The sequence below is a fragment of the Tympanuchus pallidicinctus genome, unplaced genomic scaffold (genome assembly GCF_026119805.1).
Source record: "Tympanuchus pallidicinctus isolate F22 unplaced genomic scaffold, pur_lepc_1.0 scaffold23, whole genome shotgun sequence".
Classification (NCBI taxonomy): Eukaryota; Metazoa; Chordata; class Aves; order Galliformes; family Phasianidae; genus Tympanuchus; species Tympanuchus pallidicinctus.
The window spans coordinates 10,341,695-10,360,161 of NW_026294740.1; the positions used below are offsets into that span (position 1 = coordinate 10,341,695).

Here is an 18,467-nt window from a genome sequence, read left to right on the forward strand (position 1 = left end):
AAGCCGTTTCTGCCAACAAATTTATTGTCGCCGTAAAGCGCAGCTTGATTTATGTTAAAATATTAAAACAGATCTTTATGATGGAAATAAACACTTTGCTGCGATTCCCTCCGAGGACCACACAGGCAGTGCGGGATGTGGGGCTTTGGGCAGTAAATCTGGAGGCCAAAGTGGCAGCGAGGACGGGTTCAGTCTTTGGCAACGCTTTGCAAAGGGACTGGAGGAGGGGAGAGGAAAACCTGCATCCCGCGAGGCAGGGCGAGCTCTGCAGCCCCGCAGCCTCTGTTCCCACCAGAACCCACCTGGGATGAAAGGTGCGATGGGGGCAGCGATGGGGACGGCCGTGGGGCGGCGGCATCCCCTGGGGGGCACACGGAGCACAGCCTGGGCAGCAGAGCCGGCTGAGTTACAGAATGATTGCAGCACCGCCAAGAAATCAGTGCTCAGAAGCCGCCGAGCGCTGAACCACCAACACGGGCACAGCCCTGAGCCCCAGCACCACGGCTGCTTCTCCTGCCAGCGCCCCACATCAGCGCTGCAGCCACAGGGAATGGAGTTAAAACGAGCCGTTCCACATCCCAGTCACTGTATAAATCAGCAGTGCAGCTCAGCCCACGGGCGCCCATCCCCAGTGCCACCTCCTGCAGGACCCCGTGCCACCCACTGCCACCTCATCCCTCCCTGCCCTCCACCTCCCCCAGTGAAGTCCTTCAATAAAACATGAGGGAAATGCATTTGGCCTCTGCTGAGTCACCAGGGATATCACTAATTAATTGAAAAAGTGGGCTGGGGAGGTTTCTCTTTTGTCCTCACTGCCCCCACACCCAGCCTGGCTCTGGGCACTGCTGAGCCTGGGCAGAGTTACCACACCACAAGTGCCATGGTGTCCTTGGGCCACAAAGCCACAGCGTGGGGAAAACTTCCCAGGACACCAACAGTGACAGCCTGTCCCCATGGGCACCCATCGGCCAGAGCTGCCCCTTGCAGACAGCCCAGCTCACTCCCCACCCCTCCATCCAGCACCATGGGTTCATTTATCCATCCCTTCCACTCTCCATCGCCACTGCTCTCCCTCCCCGGGAGGCCCTCGGAGGGGCTGCCAAAGCAATTAAGTGACAATTGCGATGATAAATAAGTCACGGGAATTAAAACGCTGGCACGTGATGGCAGCCAGGCTGGGGGCGGATGCAGAGACAGTGGCTGGACGTAACCCAGGCCAGATGGATGGATGGACAAACAGATGGATGGATGGACAGGCCGTGCCAGCATGTTTGTCCTTGGGCAGTGAGCGTCCAGCTCTCCCCAGGGCTTTGCTGCTCTCCCCATGGTGCCAACCCAGCCTTGAGCTGGGACAGGAAAGGGACTGCGAGCCCAGGAGGGCTGTGGGGCGATGGCACAGCATAACAGTAGCAGGACCAGCACAGCGAGGCGTTACAAAAAGGAAAACGCTCACCCATCTCCGAAGATACAGGCTCACAGAAGAGGGATCTGCAGCGAGAGACCCCTCCCCAGTGGCAGTCAGCCCTTAAATGAGGACTGAGAGGTGCGGCTCCAGCCCTTCCCAGCGCACGGGTGAATCGCCTCCACCTGTGCTCAGGGCTGAGCGGGTCTCTTCTGCCAGGCGCTCAATCAGCGCTTCAGGCTGTGACTCAGCAGTTCCCACACAGGAGACGAGCTGCAGCCAGCAGGTTGCACTGAGCTCCGTCCGTTTCCCCCACATCCTGCGCTGCATTTGCTCTCCCATCTCGCTCTCGGCTCATCATACCGGGGCAGCCAGGCACAGGGACGTGAGCAGGGATGGGGCTCAGGGCCACGGGCATCGCTGCGGCTGAGGGGACAAAGCCAAGGGCAGCAAGGGGCTCAGCAGCAGCACTGGAAGAAGGGTCCCCAGCCAGTTCAAAACGTCTCTTTAATGACCTGGACGGGACGCTTGGAGTCCCTCGATGAAATCAAGACAGAAACATGGTGACAATGAGTTCAGTGTCCCCACGTCCCCAGCCAGCCCTGCCTGCGGGGAGAGCCCAGTCCAGCCTCGAGGAGGCTCCTTTGGCCTCCAAAGTGAGCAGACCTGGTTTGGCGCATCCCACTGTCGGTGATGGAGGATGCTCCAGGAGGGAAGCAGGGCGAAGGGCTCGTGGCTTCTCTCCACCCAGGCCGGAGGCGAGCAGGGAGCAGCACATCTCTCGGAGCCGCCCGTGCCCCCATCAGACCTCGGACTCCAGGCTGGAGACCCGCCGCCAGGACCCGCCGGCACAGGGACTCGTCACCCCGCGGGCCGCCAACCACTCCGCGCCCACCGCGCGCGGCCAGCCCGGCTCCCCCCGCCGTCCCCAGTCTCTGTGGGCTCCGTCCCAGCGCCCCGGCCCCCGGCCGCCTCCCGGCACCTCGGGGTGCTCGCGGGACGAACGGCCCAGGCAGAGGGGCGGGTGGGCGAAGGAGTCCGCGCAGGCGTAGGGCGCGCACGCGGTGCCGCGGGGCTTCTGCCGGCACGCTTCTCGGTAGGACGGCAGCCGGGCCAGAGGGGAGCGTGGCGCCCGGCCCGGCCCGGCCAGCCGCCCGGCGGCCTCGGGGCAGCGCAGACCGCAGCCTTGGGCGGCCTCGGCTTCGGGGAAGAGGTCGGGGACGTCGCCGCGGGCAGCGGGTGGGCGCGCCCCGCACCGCCGCAGCCCCGCACCGCGACGCTTCTCTCCCCGCTCCCGCGACGCTCGGTCCGCGCTCGCCCGCCGGCTCGGCTGCTCCCGCTCTGCCGCGGCTCTGCAAGTCCTGGCGGCTTTGGGGAAGGAACCGCGGGCGCAGGCGAGGGGAACGGACGCGTTCCCCGCCTCCCTTCTCGCCTCCGACGCCGGGAGCGGCCGCGGCGCCGTCCCCGCCCCGTCGCCGCAGAGCAGTGGGGCGGTGGGCGGCCGCTCCGCCCGCCTGTGCTCCCGGTAGATGTCCGGCGGCGGGAGCTCCCTGGGAGGCGTCGGGGCGGCAACGGGAGCGCCGATATGGTTCCCCATCAGCGCGTGCTCGTCGAAATCCCCGTCCGGCGCCGCCTTCGCCGGGAGGTGCGGGAAGGGCCCCGGTTGGGCTCTGTCCGCCGCACCGCCGCCCTGAAGCTTCACGGGGTGAAGGACGCGGGCGGTGCGCTCGCTCGGCCCTCTCCATCTCTCCTCCCGGGAGTCCACGGGGATGGGCAGAGGCAGCCCCCGGGGCGGCCCTTTGGGCGCGTAGACTCTGCGCAGCCTCTCGGGGTGCGGGGGGCCGCAGGAGGGACCCCGATGCGTGCCGGTGCTGTTCTGCACCACGAGCTGCGGCGTCCTGAGCGAGAAGGTGGTCTGGAGGTGCTCGCTGCGGCTGCTCCAGTCCTCGATGGTTCGCGTGGCGTGCTCCAGCGAGCCGCCCACGCTGGCCGTCGACACCATGTCCTTGGCCGCCTGCAGCATCTTCAGCACGTTGGCTTGGGCTGAGCTCGCCGTCACGTCGGGCGTGGGCGCCCGCCCGGGGCTGCCCAGGGTCTGCACCCCGCTGAAGCAGCTGTAAATGCCCTGCGGAGACAGCGGGGAGACCGCGCCGTCAGCAGAACCGCATACACAGAACTGCATACGGCCCCACCGTGAGCCGACGCTGCAGGAGGGGTGGGAAGAGCCAGGAGTTGGCGTCGATCAATTGCAAGCTCAACTTGGACCCACAAAGCCCCATCCCCACCGTGGGGCAGTTCCTGTCCCCTGGCAACTCCCCGCCACACAAAGCCAGCAGCGACCGGTGCCCAAGGCTGTCCCCTCCCGGCGCCCCGCGGCGCGGCACAGACCCTGCTGATGGCCAGGAGGAAGTCGAACTTGTGGGACTTGGGAACGCTGTGCCGCAGCTTCCAGTAGACGAGGTGCTCCCAGGCGAAGACCAGCAGGCTGAGCCCCATGGCCACCAGCAGCATGTAGAAGACTCCAGCCATGTTGTCAATATCCAGCTTGCTGCTCATCACTTCGTTCTTCTCGTTCTGACAGATCCCCGACAGCCACACCGTCTCCAGCTTTTGGGTCTCACCTGGGACCAGGCACACACAGGGATGGGGTAAAAGCCTACCATGGGCATCACTCCCCCTAGCACAGCCCCTGCCTGCCCTGACCCCACCATGCTGGTGGAAGAGGATAAAATCCACCCAAACCCCAGAGCTGCTATGATAGAATTAGTGTGGATTGGGGTGGGTGGGACCTTAAAGATCACTGGCTCAGCCCTCACTACTGAGCATCCCTCGTGTTGCTCATCCATCTCCAGGCCCTCTCCCACCTCATCCCTCCCAACCTATCTCCTATTCCCAGCTCTACCCCCTGGCCCTCAGATCTTGCACATAGCCTCCTCTGAAATTTTCTCAGATTTTGCATATGGGATTTTGCAGCCCTCAAGAACAGCAGAGACCAGATTGGGAATAACCCCATCCTGTGGCTGGAGAGGTGCTGATGGGCTTGAACATCACCTTGAAGGAGCAGCACGACTTCCCCAAGGACCCCTTAAGGCTACCCTACAATGATCCACGGGTCAGGGGCTCTGGGCACGCACCATCTCCCAGGAATTGCAGCAGGGCCAGGTCAATGGCCCGCTTCCAGCGTGAGTCCTTCTGCAGGGCGATGCCGTACCCCGTGGTGGCAAACACCTTCCCGCTGCCAATGGTCACCAGCTTGCAGCCCTCGTCTTTGCCCGCCATGTAGTTGAGCACTGCCGCATCGTAGATGAAGGCATCCAGCTTCCTGCCCACCACCGAGAGGGCTGGGTGAGGGGGGGCTCCTCGGGCTGGGGGCAGATCCCTTTCTGGGGAGCTGTGCCCCTTTCAGTTGGCCGCATCCCAGGGCGATACCCTTTGGAGGATCTCAGCCTCATCTTGGAGAGTCACAACCCCATCCAGGGGAGAGCAACCCAATCTGGGGGGCATGCGTCCCACCCGGGGCAGCTGTAGGAAGCTCTAACCCGACTAGGAAAGCCCACCACCATACCACCCCAAAGTACCCTCCAGGTGAGCCGTGCCCGAACTGGGGAAGCTGCAGCTCACTTGAGGGGGCTGCACCCCAGCCGAGGAATCCATCCCCCACCTGGGGAGCACTGGATCCCGTCTCAAGGCGTCATATAGGGCCGTACTTCGTTTTGGGGGCCCACACCCTGTCCAGGAGAACCATACCCCATCTTGAGGCTGGTGAGGGCATCCTCCACAGAGCGCTGGTTGTACTTCACCATGTGGGTGTGCATGTCGGGGTAGTTGCTGCGGATGTTCCTCTCGGTGCTGCCGTTGGGGACGGTGCCGAAGCGGAACGGGGGGTATTGCTCCTGCGGCCTCTGGAACTGCAGCGGGGAGCCCCGGGTGGCAGCGTCACGGGGAGGCCACATCCCTGCTGTGTCCCCAGCATCTCCCCCAGCCAACTCTCTGTCCTCCCACGCACGTGCAGCCATGCAGCCCCTCAAGGGCTCCCCACCTGGATAACCTTAATTTTGGATGGGGGGGAGAAGAGCCCAACTGCACCTCACCTTCCTGTCACTCAGCCCTGACACGGTGTCGATGTACTGCTCCTGGATCATGAAGGCCGCCAGGTTGGCGGTGTAGCTGGCGAGGAAGATGACGGCGAAGAAGGCCCAGATGAGCACCATGATCTTGCTGGTGGTGCCCTTGGGGTTCTCGATGGGCACGGAATTGTTGAAGACCAGAGCCCACAGCAGCCACACCGACTTGCCGATGGTGAAGGTGGGACCGCCCGGCCCTGGGGGGGACGGGGCAGAAGGACAGGTGTCAGCAGAGGCTGTGTCCCCTCCCAGCTCCCACCTCTCCCCACTCACTTTTGCCACTGGTGAGGTTCTGGTTGTAACCAACAGGGCTGAAATACTCGAACACAAAGACAGTGACGGCCACCACGGTCAGACACATCACGAACATCATCACCCACACGGCTGGGCTGTAGGGCTCTGCAAGGCAAGAGGGATCCGTCAGATCAGCTCGACACCCCGAATCCCTTCACGTTTCCCATGCGGTCGCGGGTCGCTCCTGGTGGCGGCCCTGGCCACGACAGCAAGACTCTTTTCTGTGCAAATCGCCCCCGGCAGGGATGGGGCTCATCAGCAGGGAGGTGCGGTGGTGGCACCACAGGATGCGGCCCCAGCCCTGCTGAGCAGGACAGGCTGCCCTGTGCATCCCAGGGCCATGGAGCTGGTGAAGGTGACCCCACACCTCCGTCCCTCATGCAAAATACGATGAGGTAAAAACAATAATAATGGGATTACTTAGGGAGGAGACAGCCCTGATGGCGGCGGCTCAGCCTCCTTCCCTGGTGAATTGCAAACTGGATTTTTTTTACGTTATTAAAACCAAGCACTATTTCCAACCTGCTCTTGCAGACTGGGCTGAGCCCACCCGCACTCACCCAGGAAGGCAGAGGGTGAGACAGTGCCGTTGCTCCTGGCCACCATCACACTGATTCCAGTCTCCACGAAGGGCACAGAGAAGTCCACGATCTCGGAGCGCTCCTCATTGATGGTGAGGGATCCGATGGCCATGTCTGCACGCTTGTAATACACCTGGGGAGGGCGGGCGGCCTCAGGACAGGCAGAGGAAGAGGAGGAGAGCCAAAGGCACCGGGTCACAGAACCATGGAATGGTTGGGTTGGGAGGGACCTCACAGCTCACAGCGCCACCCCTGCTGTGCGCTGCCCCCCAGCTCAGGTGGCCCTGGGCCAATCCACAGCCTTGGGCACATCCAGGGACGGGGCACCTTGCTGCCTTCCTAGTAAAGAATTTCCTCCTAACATCTAATCTAAATCTTCTGTTAGTTTAAAACATTTCCCCCTTGCCCTGTCACCGTCAGGCCACCTAAAATCACAGAATGTCACTCTCCATCTTTTTTATAAGCTCCCTTTAAGCACGGAAAGCAGTGAGGTCTCCCTGCAACCTCCTCTTCTCCAGGCCAGACGACCCCACCTCCCTCAGCCCTTCCTGTGGGGATCACAGAACCAGAGGTTGGAAATCCCACTGGTCACCAAATCCGCCCCCACTGCCCACATCCCTCAGTGCCACATCCCTGCGGTTCTGAACGCCCCCGGGGGGCTTCCCTGCTCCCCACTGCGTCCCCACTCTTTGGGAGCCGTTCCTCCTCATTCCCCACCCGAGGCAGGACAGCTGCCAGGCCCTACCTCACCAATCATGCCGTTCCACACCCCGCGCACGATCTTGCCGTGCTTGCCATTGGTCACCAGGTAGAGGTCGTAGGAGAACTTCACCGTCTTGGCCAACTTCTTCAGGATGTCGATGCAGAAGCCTTTGCAGCACAGCTTGGTGTAGGGGTCTGCGAGGCCATCACTGCTGAGACCGCGCCGAGAAAAATGGGTCAGGGTTCTGCAGAGGAGGCACAGCCCTGAGCTGCCCCTGTGCTCAACACTGCGCACGCCAGCAGTGTGAGCGAGGTGGGCTTTGTCCTCTGCAGAGGAGGATGTCCTCTGGGAGGGATGGGAAGGGAAAGGGGAGTGGGAAAAAGGGGAGAAGGGGGAAAGGAAACTAAAGGGAAAAGGGAAAGCGAAGCAGAAGGACCCACCGATGGGCTCCCAAAGCCCCAGTGGATGAGGGCTGAGCCTTTCCCAGCACCGCTCCAGCCAGCAGGCTGCACGGACCTCTCCTGCTCTGTCTGCAGCCCCATCTCGGCAGCTCCCAGCCGTGCCTGGGGCACACAGGGCGCAGTGCTGCTCACCTGGCCGAGGCGTTGGTCTGCTTGCGGCAGGGCACGGTGTTGCGCACGCAGACGCCGGTGCTGGGGTCGGTGTTCTCCACGATGACGAAGGGCCGCTCCTCCAGCGTGGCCACCGTCAGGTGCCGGTTGTCCACCACGGGCTGCAGGAAGGAGCCGTAGCGGGGCCACACCGGGTACTTCATGTGGATGATGCCGTGCTCCCACTTCCCCACCTGCCCCCAGGGAGGAGAGCGCACCGTTGGGCTGCGATCAGCGCAGTGGGCGCTGCCCCGCTCCCACCACCCACACACGCATGCATGCTTTCCCCCAGTGATGACAGGTTGAGGTTTTCTCTCTTCCCGGGGCTGTGTGCACAGAGGTAGCCATTTTTCACTCGAAATGTTTTTAAACTGGAGAAAGCACCTCCAGATGGCTTATTTCAGGTCTGTGCCTGAGTGGCCAGAAGCATCAGGCACAGCCTGGAGTGGGGCTGGCAGAGGAGCAAGGGATGAAGCAGCTGTAGGGTGGGGAAGTGCGCACTGGGGTGTGCAGTGCTGCACAGGCAGGACTGAGGATGAGGGAGATGCGACTGTGGGGGGGAAATGCCACAGCCACCAAGCCAAGGGTGCTGCTGGCGTGCATGGGGGCCCCGCAGGGTCCCAAGTTGGCAGGGACAACACCAACGTGTTGGTGTCAGCCGTAGGGCTCGCGTGGCTCATGCTGCTCCCGGGGCTCCTACCATCTCCCAGAGCCGGTGTTGGTTGAGCGAGATCACCACCATGGTGGGCCTGACCAGGTAACCGCCCTCGTTGAAGGAGAAGTCCCTGTGCTCCCACGTCACGTTGAGGAGGTGCCTGGGGGGCACAGCATCCAGTGAGCGCAAGCCCTGCGTGTGCCCAGCTGCCCTGCCTCCAGCCAGGGTCCCAGGTCCCCAGAGAGACGCAGGATGGGAAGAGGAGCCCCGACTTAGCCCCTGTGCAGCAGGGAGCCGAGGCAGCCCTCCTTGCAACAAGGTGCTGAGGATGGACCACTGCAGGTGAGGATGGGCAGAAGCACAGATGCTGCCACAGCAGCACCGAGATGCCGCATTTGCAGCACGAAGAAGCCCTCAAAGAGTTTTAAATCCCCTCCTAGGTCCCCCATGGACAAGGCAAGAGACTTTCCAAAATGCTTGAGAAGAAGCCAAGCCAAGAGGCTCCAGCTGCAAGCATCTTCTCCCTGCACCCCTCCATTTCCCCATTCCCCAACGCAATGCACGCCAGCGGCTCCCCAGACCTCACCGGTAGAAGCTGGTGTTGGCAGCAGCAGCGGGCGCCCGACAGTCCCGTCCCACATCCGGGAGGAAGCCGTGGGCTCGGAAGAAGCTGGCTGCCCCCATGGCAATGATGGCCACCCCGTCCCGCACCTTCTGCCGCAGACTCAGCTTCCAGCTCTCTGTCACCACGCTGATGAGGCCGACGGGGAAGGAGGTGGGCGGCAGCTCCATGTTGCCCACCGTGAGGCTGGGCACGATCCAGATGTAGCCCGGCCCCACCAGCCCGGCTTGTCCAGCCATCTCAAAGAGGAACTCAGCCTCGTCCCGTGAGCAGTAGACCAGGAGCACCTGGGCATCAAGCTGCCGCAGGAGCCGCTGCGTCCTGGAGCTGCTCCGCTCCTGGCTCATCTCGAAGGTGAGCACATCCTGCAGCTCCCAGCCGAAGTAGCTGGCATCAGTGAAGGAGCGAATGAGCTCCAGGAAGATGTTGTAGCCCGGGTAGAGGCTGGTGATGACGGCAAAGGAGCTCCAGTCGTATTCCTCCAGCACCTTGAAGATCACCTGGATCTGCTGCTCGATGGAGACGCCCAGCTGCAGGAAGGCCGAGCTGGGCTCCTGTGGGGGAAGCAGGGCTCAGGGGCTGGTTGTCCCCATGGCACGGGGCTCCCTGCATCCCTGCAGCTGACTGGGAAACCACCAACACACCATGAGCTGCTGCGGTCTGTGGTCTGGAGACACCCAACCCTATGGGTTCAGCCCCATAGTTTCCGCAGAGCCGTGGGCATCCCATGGCACAGGGTTGAGGTCTCTCACCTTGTTGGCCAAAACCCACGCAGCAGTGCTGACAGAGGACCGGTCGCTTCCCGCATGGCGCTGGGAGCAGCTCCTGCACTGCTACCTGCTGCCGGCTCCATCGCCTGCCCCACCTCCCCGGCCATCTGGCCTCTCATTAGCAAATCTTAATTGATTTGATTCTGTCTTAAATGATGCAGCGAATGGCATTTTCAGAAGGTAGCAAGCAGGCAGCAGGGCCTCACCATGCAGACTGCCTCCACCTTCGGGTTTTTTTCCCGATGTTCCCAGAGGGGTCTGGGCAGTGGGGGCTGCCCCTGTGCCACCCTATGGATTCAGCAGCTGCAGGACAGCCAAGGCCACCTCAGCTGCTGCCACCCAGCCATGGGGAGCTCAAGGAGCTTGGCATTAGGATTAAGAGCCCACTGCCCCAAGCATCTGCGGGAGCCTTCCAGATGTTTGCCTCTGCTCTCTTTGAGCAGGAGGAGGTGGTGCCATCCTTACAGCCAGCACCGGGATCCTTGGGAGCCAATATGGGAGGAGAGACCAAATCCTGCCTGGACACCCAAGGAAAGCCCCACTGCCCCGGCCAATAATCACCAGATGCCAACCCCAGACCCCAAATAACCGGCAGCCGAAGCCTCACCTTGGGGCTGAGGACCACCGCAGAGCCCCCGCTGATGCTGATGATGGGGACCTGGGTCTGAGAGGAGATGAAGTCAAGGATCTGGGCCACCGCTTCCGTGCCAACGTTGTCCTCGAAGACAATGCCGTGGATCTTGTGGCTGGCCAGCACGTCGCAGATGTGGGTGAGGAGGGTGCTGGGGTTGGTGTTGTTGACAACAACGGTGATGGGGTGGATCTCCAGGGGCATGTCCAGGAAGCTCTGGGGACTCAGGCGGGAGCGGATGTGCAGCGGGTAGGACGTGCCCCCAAACACCACGGCCACGTTGACCACTGGCTCTGCAGGGCCGGGCAGCAGCACATCGGTGAAGGCAGCTGAGCAGCCCAGCACCAACGACAGCAGCAGAGTGTGCGCCGGCGCTCTGCCCATGTCCACCGCCGTGTCCCTGCGAGGATGGACACAGCCCTTCACACCCATCCATTTGGGGACACTGCCCCAAGCACCACCCCAGCACTGGGTGACCCCAGCGAAAGGGGGACTCTCCTCCCTTGGAGGCTGGATGCGGGGTGGGGATGACCGTAGGCCTGTGCCCTCCAGCTCAGCCCCTTTGGGAGTACAGGGTGCTGTCTCCCAGTGCCACATTCCTTACCCTCATCCCCAAGAGCCACAAACCTTCCCCAATCTGTTCCTCCCTCCCTCCACAACCCCATCACCATTTCGCTGCCACTTTGCCCTCCTTCCCATCTGAGCCACATTAGGATGCTCCTCATTGCCTCTGGGCAGGGACAGGGACAGCAGCAGGAGGTGCTGGGAGGAGCTGGATGCTCCCTCATGGCTCTCTCCACGCTGACAGTCACCTGAAATATTTACAGGCTGAAACCTCGCGTTCCCCTGAGCACCCTCTGCAGTGCAGTGTGGATCCCTCACAGACTCAGTGGGGCCAGGATGTGATGGGGCAGAAGAGCCCCTCAGCTCCTGCTGCTGCCTGGAAGGAAAACCCCCAAAAGCCCCATAAGCTGCTCACCAGCTTTTAGCTGCATGGTACCCAGCTCAAGTACCCAGCAGTTCCTAAAGAATGGAGGAAAATGAAGGTTTCCTTTAGCTGCCTGGCATGACTGGAATTGCAGGGCTGGTGGGCCGTTTGCAGCCTGGAACACCAACCCCAGCCTTGAAGCCCCAGGGCCATCAGCCACATGCCAGCCATGGTGGCACTGCATGCAGCAAGATGCCGGCTGCCAGCCGGCGCTTGGAAATGTCACCTGCAATTAAAAGCTGCTGTTGCTTAACGCATCCTTGGCATAGAGAGAGAAAGTTTGGGGTCTGTGCTGGGGCTGCCCAGGGACCCCTCTGTCCTGTGACACGGCACAAGGCCACTCGGTGAAAAGCACTGCCAGCATTTCGGGCTGAAAATATGTGAAATAACCCAAATTAGCGCCTCTCCACGCACCTGGTGTCACAGCCAGGGTTGAGCTGTCGAACGGCCTCACAACCCCTTCCCACATCCGTGCCCCCTGCAGCAGCCACAATGCCGAGGTGAGGCACAGCCCCCGGTGACTCACGCTGATGGTGTCCCACACCACGGCACAGCCCGGCCCGCACCGCCGCTCCTCGCCGCAATCCCCGGGTATTTTTAGTCCCACGATAAATAATTCATTGGGAATCCGGCACCAGCTACCCGAGCAGGGAGGAAGGGGAGCAACGCACCACCCAAAACAAACAGAGCCGCTCTCCCAGCAGTTCTGTCCGTCTGACGGCTCCTCAAGGACACTGAAATACACCCCAGGCCTTCACTGCAGCTGAGATTTGCTCCATCAGCCGCGTGCCACCCGCATCGCCCACAGCGTCGGCACGGGACGGCGAAACCCCATCCCAGCGTGGTTCTGCACTGAGCTCCGGAGAACCCAGCAGCCATCAGTCCACACACAGAGCAGCACAGCCCTCTCCAAAAGCCAAGCGCCGCTTCCAAAGGGGCTGCTCGTGTCAGACTGCAACTGCCATCCAAAATCCCCAACCTACATCGCAACGGGGGGCGGATTTGGGCAAACGGGATCGACGTCGAGCAGCATTGCCTGGCTCTGTCCCCACAGCACGGTGACAGCTGCAGAGCGAGGAGGTGGGCACGGCACAGAGCTGCTCAGCCACCGCTCAGACCAACAGAACAAACCCAGCAGTGCCGCTGAGATGGCGCAGAGGAGGGGGTGCGAGGTTGGGCCTGGGGGGGACAGCGGGGTTGGCTCAGGGATTACCTGTGGGATTGGGGTTGTAGCAGCGTTTCTGGTGCCAGAGCAGCCGGTGCAGCCCTGAGGATGCCAAAATGGCCGGGATTGGGATGCAGAGCACAAGGAGCCGCCTGGGCACGGCTGGCAAAGCGCAGCATCAGCCTGGGCCTTGTAGGGGGTGGGAAAAGGGGATCTGAGGGAGAAGGCACCAAACAGCAGCAGGGGGCCGGGGACCAGGCTGAGCACAGCAGCTCCACAGGGGTGGTGGCACAGGGCAGAGCCCACGGACCGGGGGACCCCACGCTGACTGCAGACAGAAGGGCTGATGTGGGAGCGAGGGATGGGGCAGCACCAACTCAGGGCTCACAGAAATCCGTTCCAGGCGTGCTCTGAGCCCTCGCCTTCCTCCACCTCCTGGAATGTTATTTTAATGCAACAGGGAAAGTTCACTTCTCGCTTTAAGACTCTTTTTGCTTCTATCCGTCCCTTCCTCCCTGCTAGCAGCCCCAGCACCGCGGGGGGGGGGGGGGGGGCTGGGGGGACCGTGCGGATGCTGTGACCTCGGGGAGGGGAGGAAAAAAATCCCGAATTGCAAAAATCCATCTGGAGAAAGAGAAACCTTATCTCAAAAAGAGCATCGGAGCCCGAGAACCACAGCGAGCGGGAAGGGGCCGGGAAGGACAGCGCGAAGCGGAGCCGCGGGGGATGCGGGGGCACCGATAGGGCCAGGAAACGCGTTTGGTGCTGCGCAAGTGAGGGGCGGCCCTACAGGGACCTCAGTGAGCCCCTAAAGGGGGACAACGGCAAAACCGCCCCGACCGTCCCCTCCGGCTGCCCGGAGACGCAGCGCTGTCTCCTTTCAACCTTCATCCCGCGCCGCCCTCCTCCTCCTCGCAGCACCAGTTGCGGGCAGGGCCCGGCGCGCCCCGCACACACCGAAACGCACCGAAACGCAGCTTAAAAAAAAAGAAAGTCGGATGTGGATTAATCGAAAACAAAAGCGAGCGGCGGGTTATGCAAGGTGCGCTTATTTTTTCGCTTCCCCCTAAAATAGACCCATCCCCATTTCGAGATGATGAGAGATGCGGCTGTGAAATTTCCAGGAGACCCCCCAGAAAACCCCAACTCACCGCTAAAAGTTCCTGCCGAGCCCGTCGGGGGCCCGGCCCCCCCAGTCCGCCCGGTACTCACGGGAGCAGCGCCGCTCCGGCTCCTACATGCCCCGCTCCGCTCCCGGGGGCTCCTCCCGCTGCCGCCCCCCGCCCGGGGCAGCCCCAGGGCACGGTCCGCCCTCGCTGCGGCCGAGGGGTGCGAGGTGCCAGGGCGAAGGGGGGGGCGCAGGGTGGGGAGGGGGGGTCCGGCCGTCGGTCCCAGACTCGTCCTTGGAGGAGGAGGAGGAGGAAGCGCTGCAGCTGCGGCGGGAGGGAGGGATGGGAGCGGAGGAAGGAGGGAGAGGGGTGGGTGCGCACGGGGACGGGGGGGGCCGAGCTCAGTCAATGCCAGCAGGTGTTCCAAGGGGACCGCTGCCCCCGGCTTCATGCTCGCGGCTCCCCGGTAGCCATAGCCGGGTCGGGACGGCCGGGGATCGGGGACGGAGGCAGAGATGCGGGCACGGGAAGGGAGGGCAGGAAAAGGAGGGGTTGGCAGAAGGACGAGACATATGTCCTCCCGGCCCCTGCCCTCTGCCGAGCCGCAACTTCGCCGCTTGGCTGCAGTCCCCCCTCCAAATTCGTGCTCCGGGCGCGAGGAGCCAAAGCAGCAAAGCTCCCCCCACGAAAAAAAAAAAAAGCAAAGTGGCACAGCCCACGGCAAGGACCCCTTCCTCTCCCCGGACGTTGCTCCCCTGCAGCCCACCCACAGAAAGAATCAGAGACTGCCCACGTCCCCCCCACCCCCACACGTACACCCCAAATACCTTCCAGCCGTTTGCTAGCTTAACCGCTGGGAACCGTCCTGCTGCCCATCGCGGTGCCCCCCAGCCAGTACGGAGCAGCCCCGGGCCCCCATCCGCCGCAGGGGGGCACAGGGAGCGCAGCCCCTGCCGGCAGCAGCAGCCTCCAGCTGTCGCCAGGGCCCGTATTAAGGCATCAGCTGATCCCCCACGCCGCTCGGGGGGAGAGCGGGGGGAGCCCCGGCAAAGGCAGGGGGAGAAGGGCAGAACTCCAGGGGGTCCCGTTGCCCTCAGGTTGGGCGCTGGGTCCTCTCAGCAGCACCCGTGGCACCTCTGGAGGAGGAGGTGCCCGGCCCGGGGACACGGCCACCCCCTCGAGAGACCCCCGTGGCACCGGGATGGCCGTCACCCCCCGCACCGGCACCGCAGCCACCTGCAGCACCATCGCAGCCCGTGCCACCAAGTGCTCCCCCGGCACCAAACGCAGCCCAGCGCCCATCCACGTGTCTCATGGAAAGGTCGTTTCCAGAGAGGTTTCAGCCCACGCCAGCCCCGCTGGTCGCAGTGAGCGCAGGACCTCCGCGTGCCTTTCCCCAAGGCCAGGGGCCCTGGGGTTTGCAAGCGATGCCAAAACAAATGGAAATTGTGTTTTCCTCCTGGCCTTCGCTTTAACCCATTTATGAGCAGCAGCCCTGCTGTCTCCAGGACAGCTTGCTCACATCTCCAAGGCGTGAGGATTCTGCAGGGCTCGGGGCGTGCGCAGCCCTCTGCTCAGTATGGGCAGGATGCTGCTCTCGTGCTCCAGGAAAAGGAGAGGGGAGGCTGAGCAACAGGCCACTGCCCAACAGGCAAGTGTAACAGGCTGCAAGTAACCCTTCCACCAAGGGCTGGATTGGGTCTCGCTGGAAGGCTGGTCCTTCTCGCAGGAACAGCCCTGTTCCCACGCCATCCCATCTCCATCCCGTGGGTTGTTTCCCCTCCGTGGGCTCACACACCCACCCGGGAACAGCGAACAGCTGGGTACACCTGGAGGGTTCCTGCAGCGGGGATGGGCCTACAGTGCCACACATGCCAGCCTGACAGCCATCTTTTCTCTCCTCTGAAGGTATTGAAATAAACTTTTTTTCCTGCACCCACCCTGCTGCCATGGCCGTGCCCCGAGGTTCTGTAACAGCTCCAGCATACGGCACTGTCTCACAATCATCAAACCCACCTTATTTCAACACGTGAATAACACAAATCCTTTTTACATTTCCCCCCCACAAAAGCACCCTGGTGGTTATAAAGGTCAGAGCAGAACAGAAGCACCGACTGCACCCTGGGAGGAAGCCCTCAGCCCTGCCAGGCACGGCTTGACATTTCCTCCCAAGAGAAAATTTCCCTACTCAGCACCATCCAACCTGGGTGTGCTGCGCTCCCCCTCTTTTTGCTGGGCTGGGAGGGCACAAAGCTGCCCACCCCTCTCTTCTCCTTCCTTCCCACACCGCTGTGCATTACCCCGGCAGGTTCTCGGCCCACAGCACCCCCTCAGCCCATTACCTTCTCCCGCTGCGTGCCCTGCAGGAGGCTCTGCTGCTGCTCGTTGCCTGCAGCGTGCGCCGACAGCTCCTGGTGCACAGCCACGTCCTGCAGGGAGGGCTGCAGAAGCACAGGAGGGCTGTTCTGGGAGGACAAAGCTGCTCCATGCATATGCAGGCTCCTTGCACCCCACAGCAGCCCCAGCAGCACAGCCGTGGGTCCCTTTGCCATTCAACATCACACCGACACCAGAGCCCTGATGGTGGCACGTGGGATGGATGCCGGGGGTTTGGTCCCAGCTCTGCGCCTGTCCTGCTCCTGCCATCCTCCCCTAGAAGTGTGGCCAAAGTAAGGCTGTCTGAGCCCACCCACTGCTGAAACTGGGAACCGACCTCATCCTTTCACCCCAGGGCTCATTTAACAAAGGAATGTGTGCGAAGAGCACCTTCATGGGATCACTGCTCTGCCCCTTAAAGGTGTCTGGGGCTTTGGTACCCACACCGAGCTGCCCGCTGCCCTGATCCTGGCCACCAAAACCAGACTGAAGACAGAAAGTGAAGCAGAGCTGGCAGAGGTGGGAGCAAGGCTGCAGGGACAGGGCTGTGCACACACCACAGCCCCGCTCTGCTGCCACACATCCCTTCTGCTCGGTAATTAAGGGAGCTGAAATAAATAGGGAGGGCTTTGTCACCACAGGGATAATTCCTCCTCCCAGGTGGCGGCTGCCCGCAGGGCTGCCCCAGAGGCTGGAAGTGGAAATTTCCCAGAAAGGTAGGAAATCACTCATTCCTGAGGTGTAACCAACCCTCATCCTCCAACACCTGCCTCACTCGTCCCCAAGCAGCGCCCTGGGGCAGCTGCTGTGCCCTTCCCAGAGACAGAACCATCAGCTCATCCTCTTTGCTCCCCTCCCAGCCCTAGCAAAGCTCACAGCACCGAATCCCACAGAGATGAACCCCAAGTGGGGGCGCATCCTCCCACCCCGTGCATGTGCCCCACATGGCTATGGGGACAGTGCAGCTTCAGCCCAATGGCATGGGTGCATTCTAGCGGCACAGTGCCTGCGGGGCATCTCATCCCTTATCTGGCTTCAGGCTCCCAGAAAACTTACAGGAGTGCAGAGCAGTGGGAACACTGAGTCTTTAAGGGCAGGAGGGGAAACATGGGCGCTCTGAGAGCTCTGGGGCAAGGATGCACACAGAGTCCTTTTAGAGAAGGGAGGAGGTTGAGCCGAGAGGAACCCATTCCCTCAGTGCAGGGGAAGTCGGGAAGCCCAGAAACTGGAACCTCGGCCCCACTCCCACCAGAGACAGCAGTGGGAAGACGAGGAGCTGCCCCCCCCCCGAGGCTCAGAACGCTGCTGGGAGCTGCGCTGGGCCAAAGCGCTGAGGTCAGCTGGTGGAGCCATCTGTTCCCCGCCGGCCACCCAGCGCAGCTCAGCGCAGCACCCGGCGGCTCTGCGGGGCTGGGAAGGCGCAGCCCAGGCTGAGGCTCATCCGTTCATCACACGGCTGAGAGGCTTTTTCCCAACATCTTCCTTGGTGGCGTGAGCTGGTTTCTAAGCGGCCGCTGACCTCCCTGCTGCCAGGCCAGCAACCTGCCCCCAGCTGGTTTGTCTCACGCCGGACTAGATTACCTGTGCTCTGGGGGCTCTCGACGCTCATTTTAGAAGGCCAGTTTCAGCAAGCAGCCCCTTAGCAAAGCCAGCGAGATCTCCGAGCTCATCCCAGCTGTAACTTCAGCTTCCAGCAGCACACAGCTGTCACTCACAGCGTTGCCTGCGTGGCTCCTTCCCTACTGCAGAAACGGCTCTGGAGCCGCTTCTCCTCCCCGGCTGCTAGGGACGTTGGGTCCACGTGCTGCTGGTGGTGAACGCAGCCCGGGGGCTGCAGGCAGGCAGCCTGAAAGCGACACCGTGCAGCAAACACCCGCGGAATGAACTCTGCTGAACAGCGGCACCCGATCCCGGGAGCGACCCGAGCCGCCCGCAGCGCGAAGCCGGCAGCACGGCCGCCCGGCCCCATCAGCCCCTCTCGATCCCCATCGCCGGCCCCTCAGCGCCACCTAACGACACGGCCACAGGGACAGGGACCTTCCCGGGGAAGCCAGACGCATCCCAGTCCCGTAGAGACGGACGGAAAGCCCCAGAGATGGGGATGCAGCAGAGCGGCCACCTGGGGAGCGGGCGAGCGAGCGGCAGGAAAAGGGGCAGCTGAAAGCATCGAATCAGGATTGAAAGCATCGTCACGATCCTCCAGCCGGCCATCAGGTTCCATCTGCGCCCCGGCTGACTTTGTCCCACAGCTGTCAGCAGCCCTGCACAAACCCCAGGGTCTCAGCCAACTTCTGCATTAAGACATTGGGTCCAGCAATGGAAGATTCACCCCTTAATCTGTCATCACAGCTCAAAACTTATCCCGAAGCATCACCTGCCTGGAAGCAGCCGCTCGCTGTGCTCAGAGCAAGAACCACAACCTGCACCACAGCTACA

General features: G+C 62.4%; 1 protein-coding gene across 5 annotated transcripts; it reads right to left on the minus strand.

The window, feature by feature from the left end:
- Positions 1–223: 223 nt before the first annotated feature.
- Positions 224–17,930, minus strand: GRIN2C (glutamate ionotropic receptor NMDA type subunit 2C). 5 transcript variants are annotated; one of them, XM_052687731.1, is made up of 13 exons: positions 17,613–17,930; positions 10,370–10,793; positions 8,957–9,546; positions 8,416–8,530; positions 7,698–7,909; positions 7,147–7,315; positions 6,381–6,534; positions 5,800–5,925; positions 5,494–5,723; positions 5,150–5,310; positions 4,537–4,724; positions 3,791–4,023; positions 224–3,527 (listed from the first exon to the last, which is right to left on the minus strand). In XM_052687731.1, the coding sequence occupies exons 2-13, from the start codon at positions 10,775–10,777 to the stop codon at positions 2,205–2,207; spliced, it is 3,909 nt and encodes a 1,302-aa protein (XP_052543691.1). In that variant the 5' UTR covers positions 10,778–10,793; positions 17,613–17,930; the 3' UTR covers positions 224–2,204. The 5 variants fall into 5 exon arrangements, with proteins under 5 accessions (XP_052543691.1, XP_052543689.1, XP_052543690.1 ...); XM_052687729.1 differs by lacking the exon at positions 17,613–17,930 and adding an exon at positions 14,483–15,021; XM_052687730.1 differs by lacking the exon at positions 17,613–17,930 and adding an exon at positions 13,759–14,447.
- Positions 17,931–18,467: the final 537 nt, after the last annotated feature.

Coding starts and splice junctions, on each gene's coding strand:
- GRIN2C (XM_052687726.1), bottom strand. CDS start 10,990: ATGTGGCACTGGGAGACAGCACCCTGTACTCCCAAAGGGGCTGAGCTG. Junction 7,910..8,415: donor AACACCGGCTCTGGGAGATG/GTAGGAGCCCCG, acceptor CCCTGGGGGCAG/GTGGGGAAGTGGGAGCACGG. Junction 4,024..4,536: donor GCTGCAATTCCTGGGAGATG/GTGCGTGCCCAG, acceptor GCCTGGTCCCAG/GTGAGACCCAAAAGCTGGAG.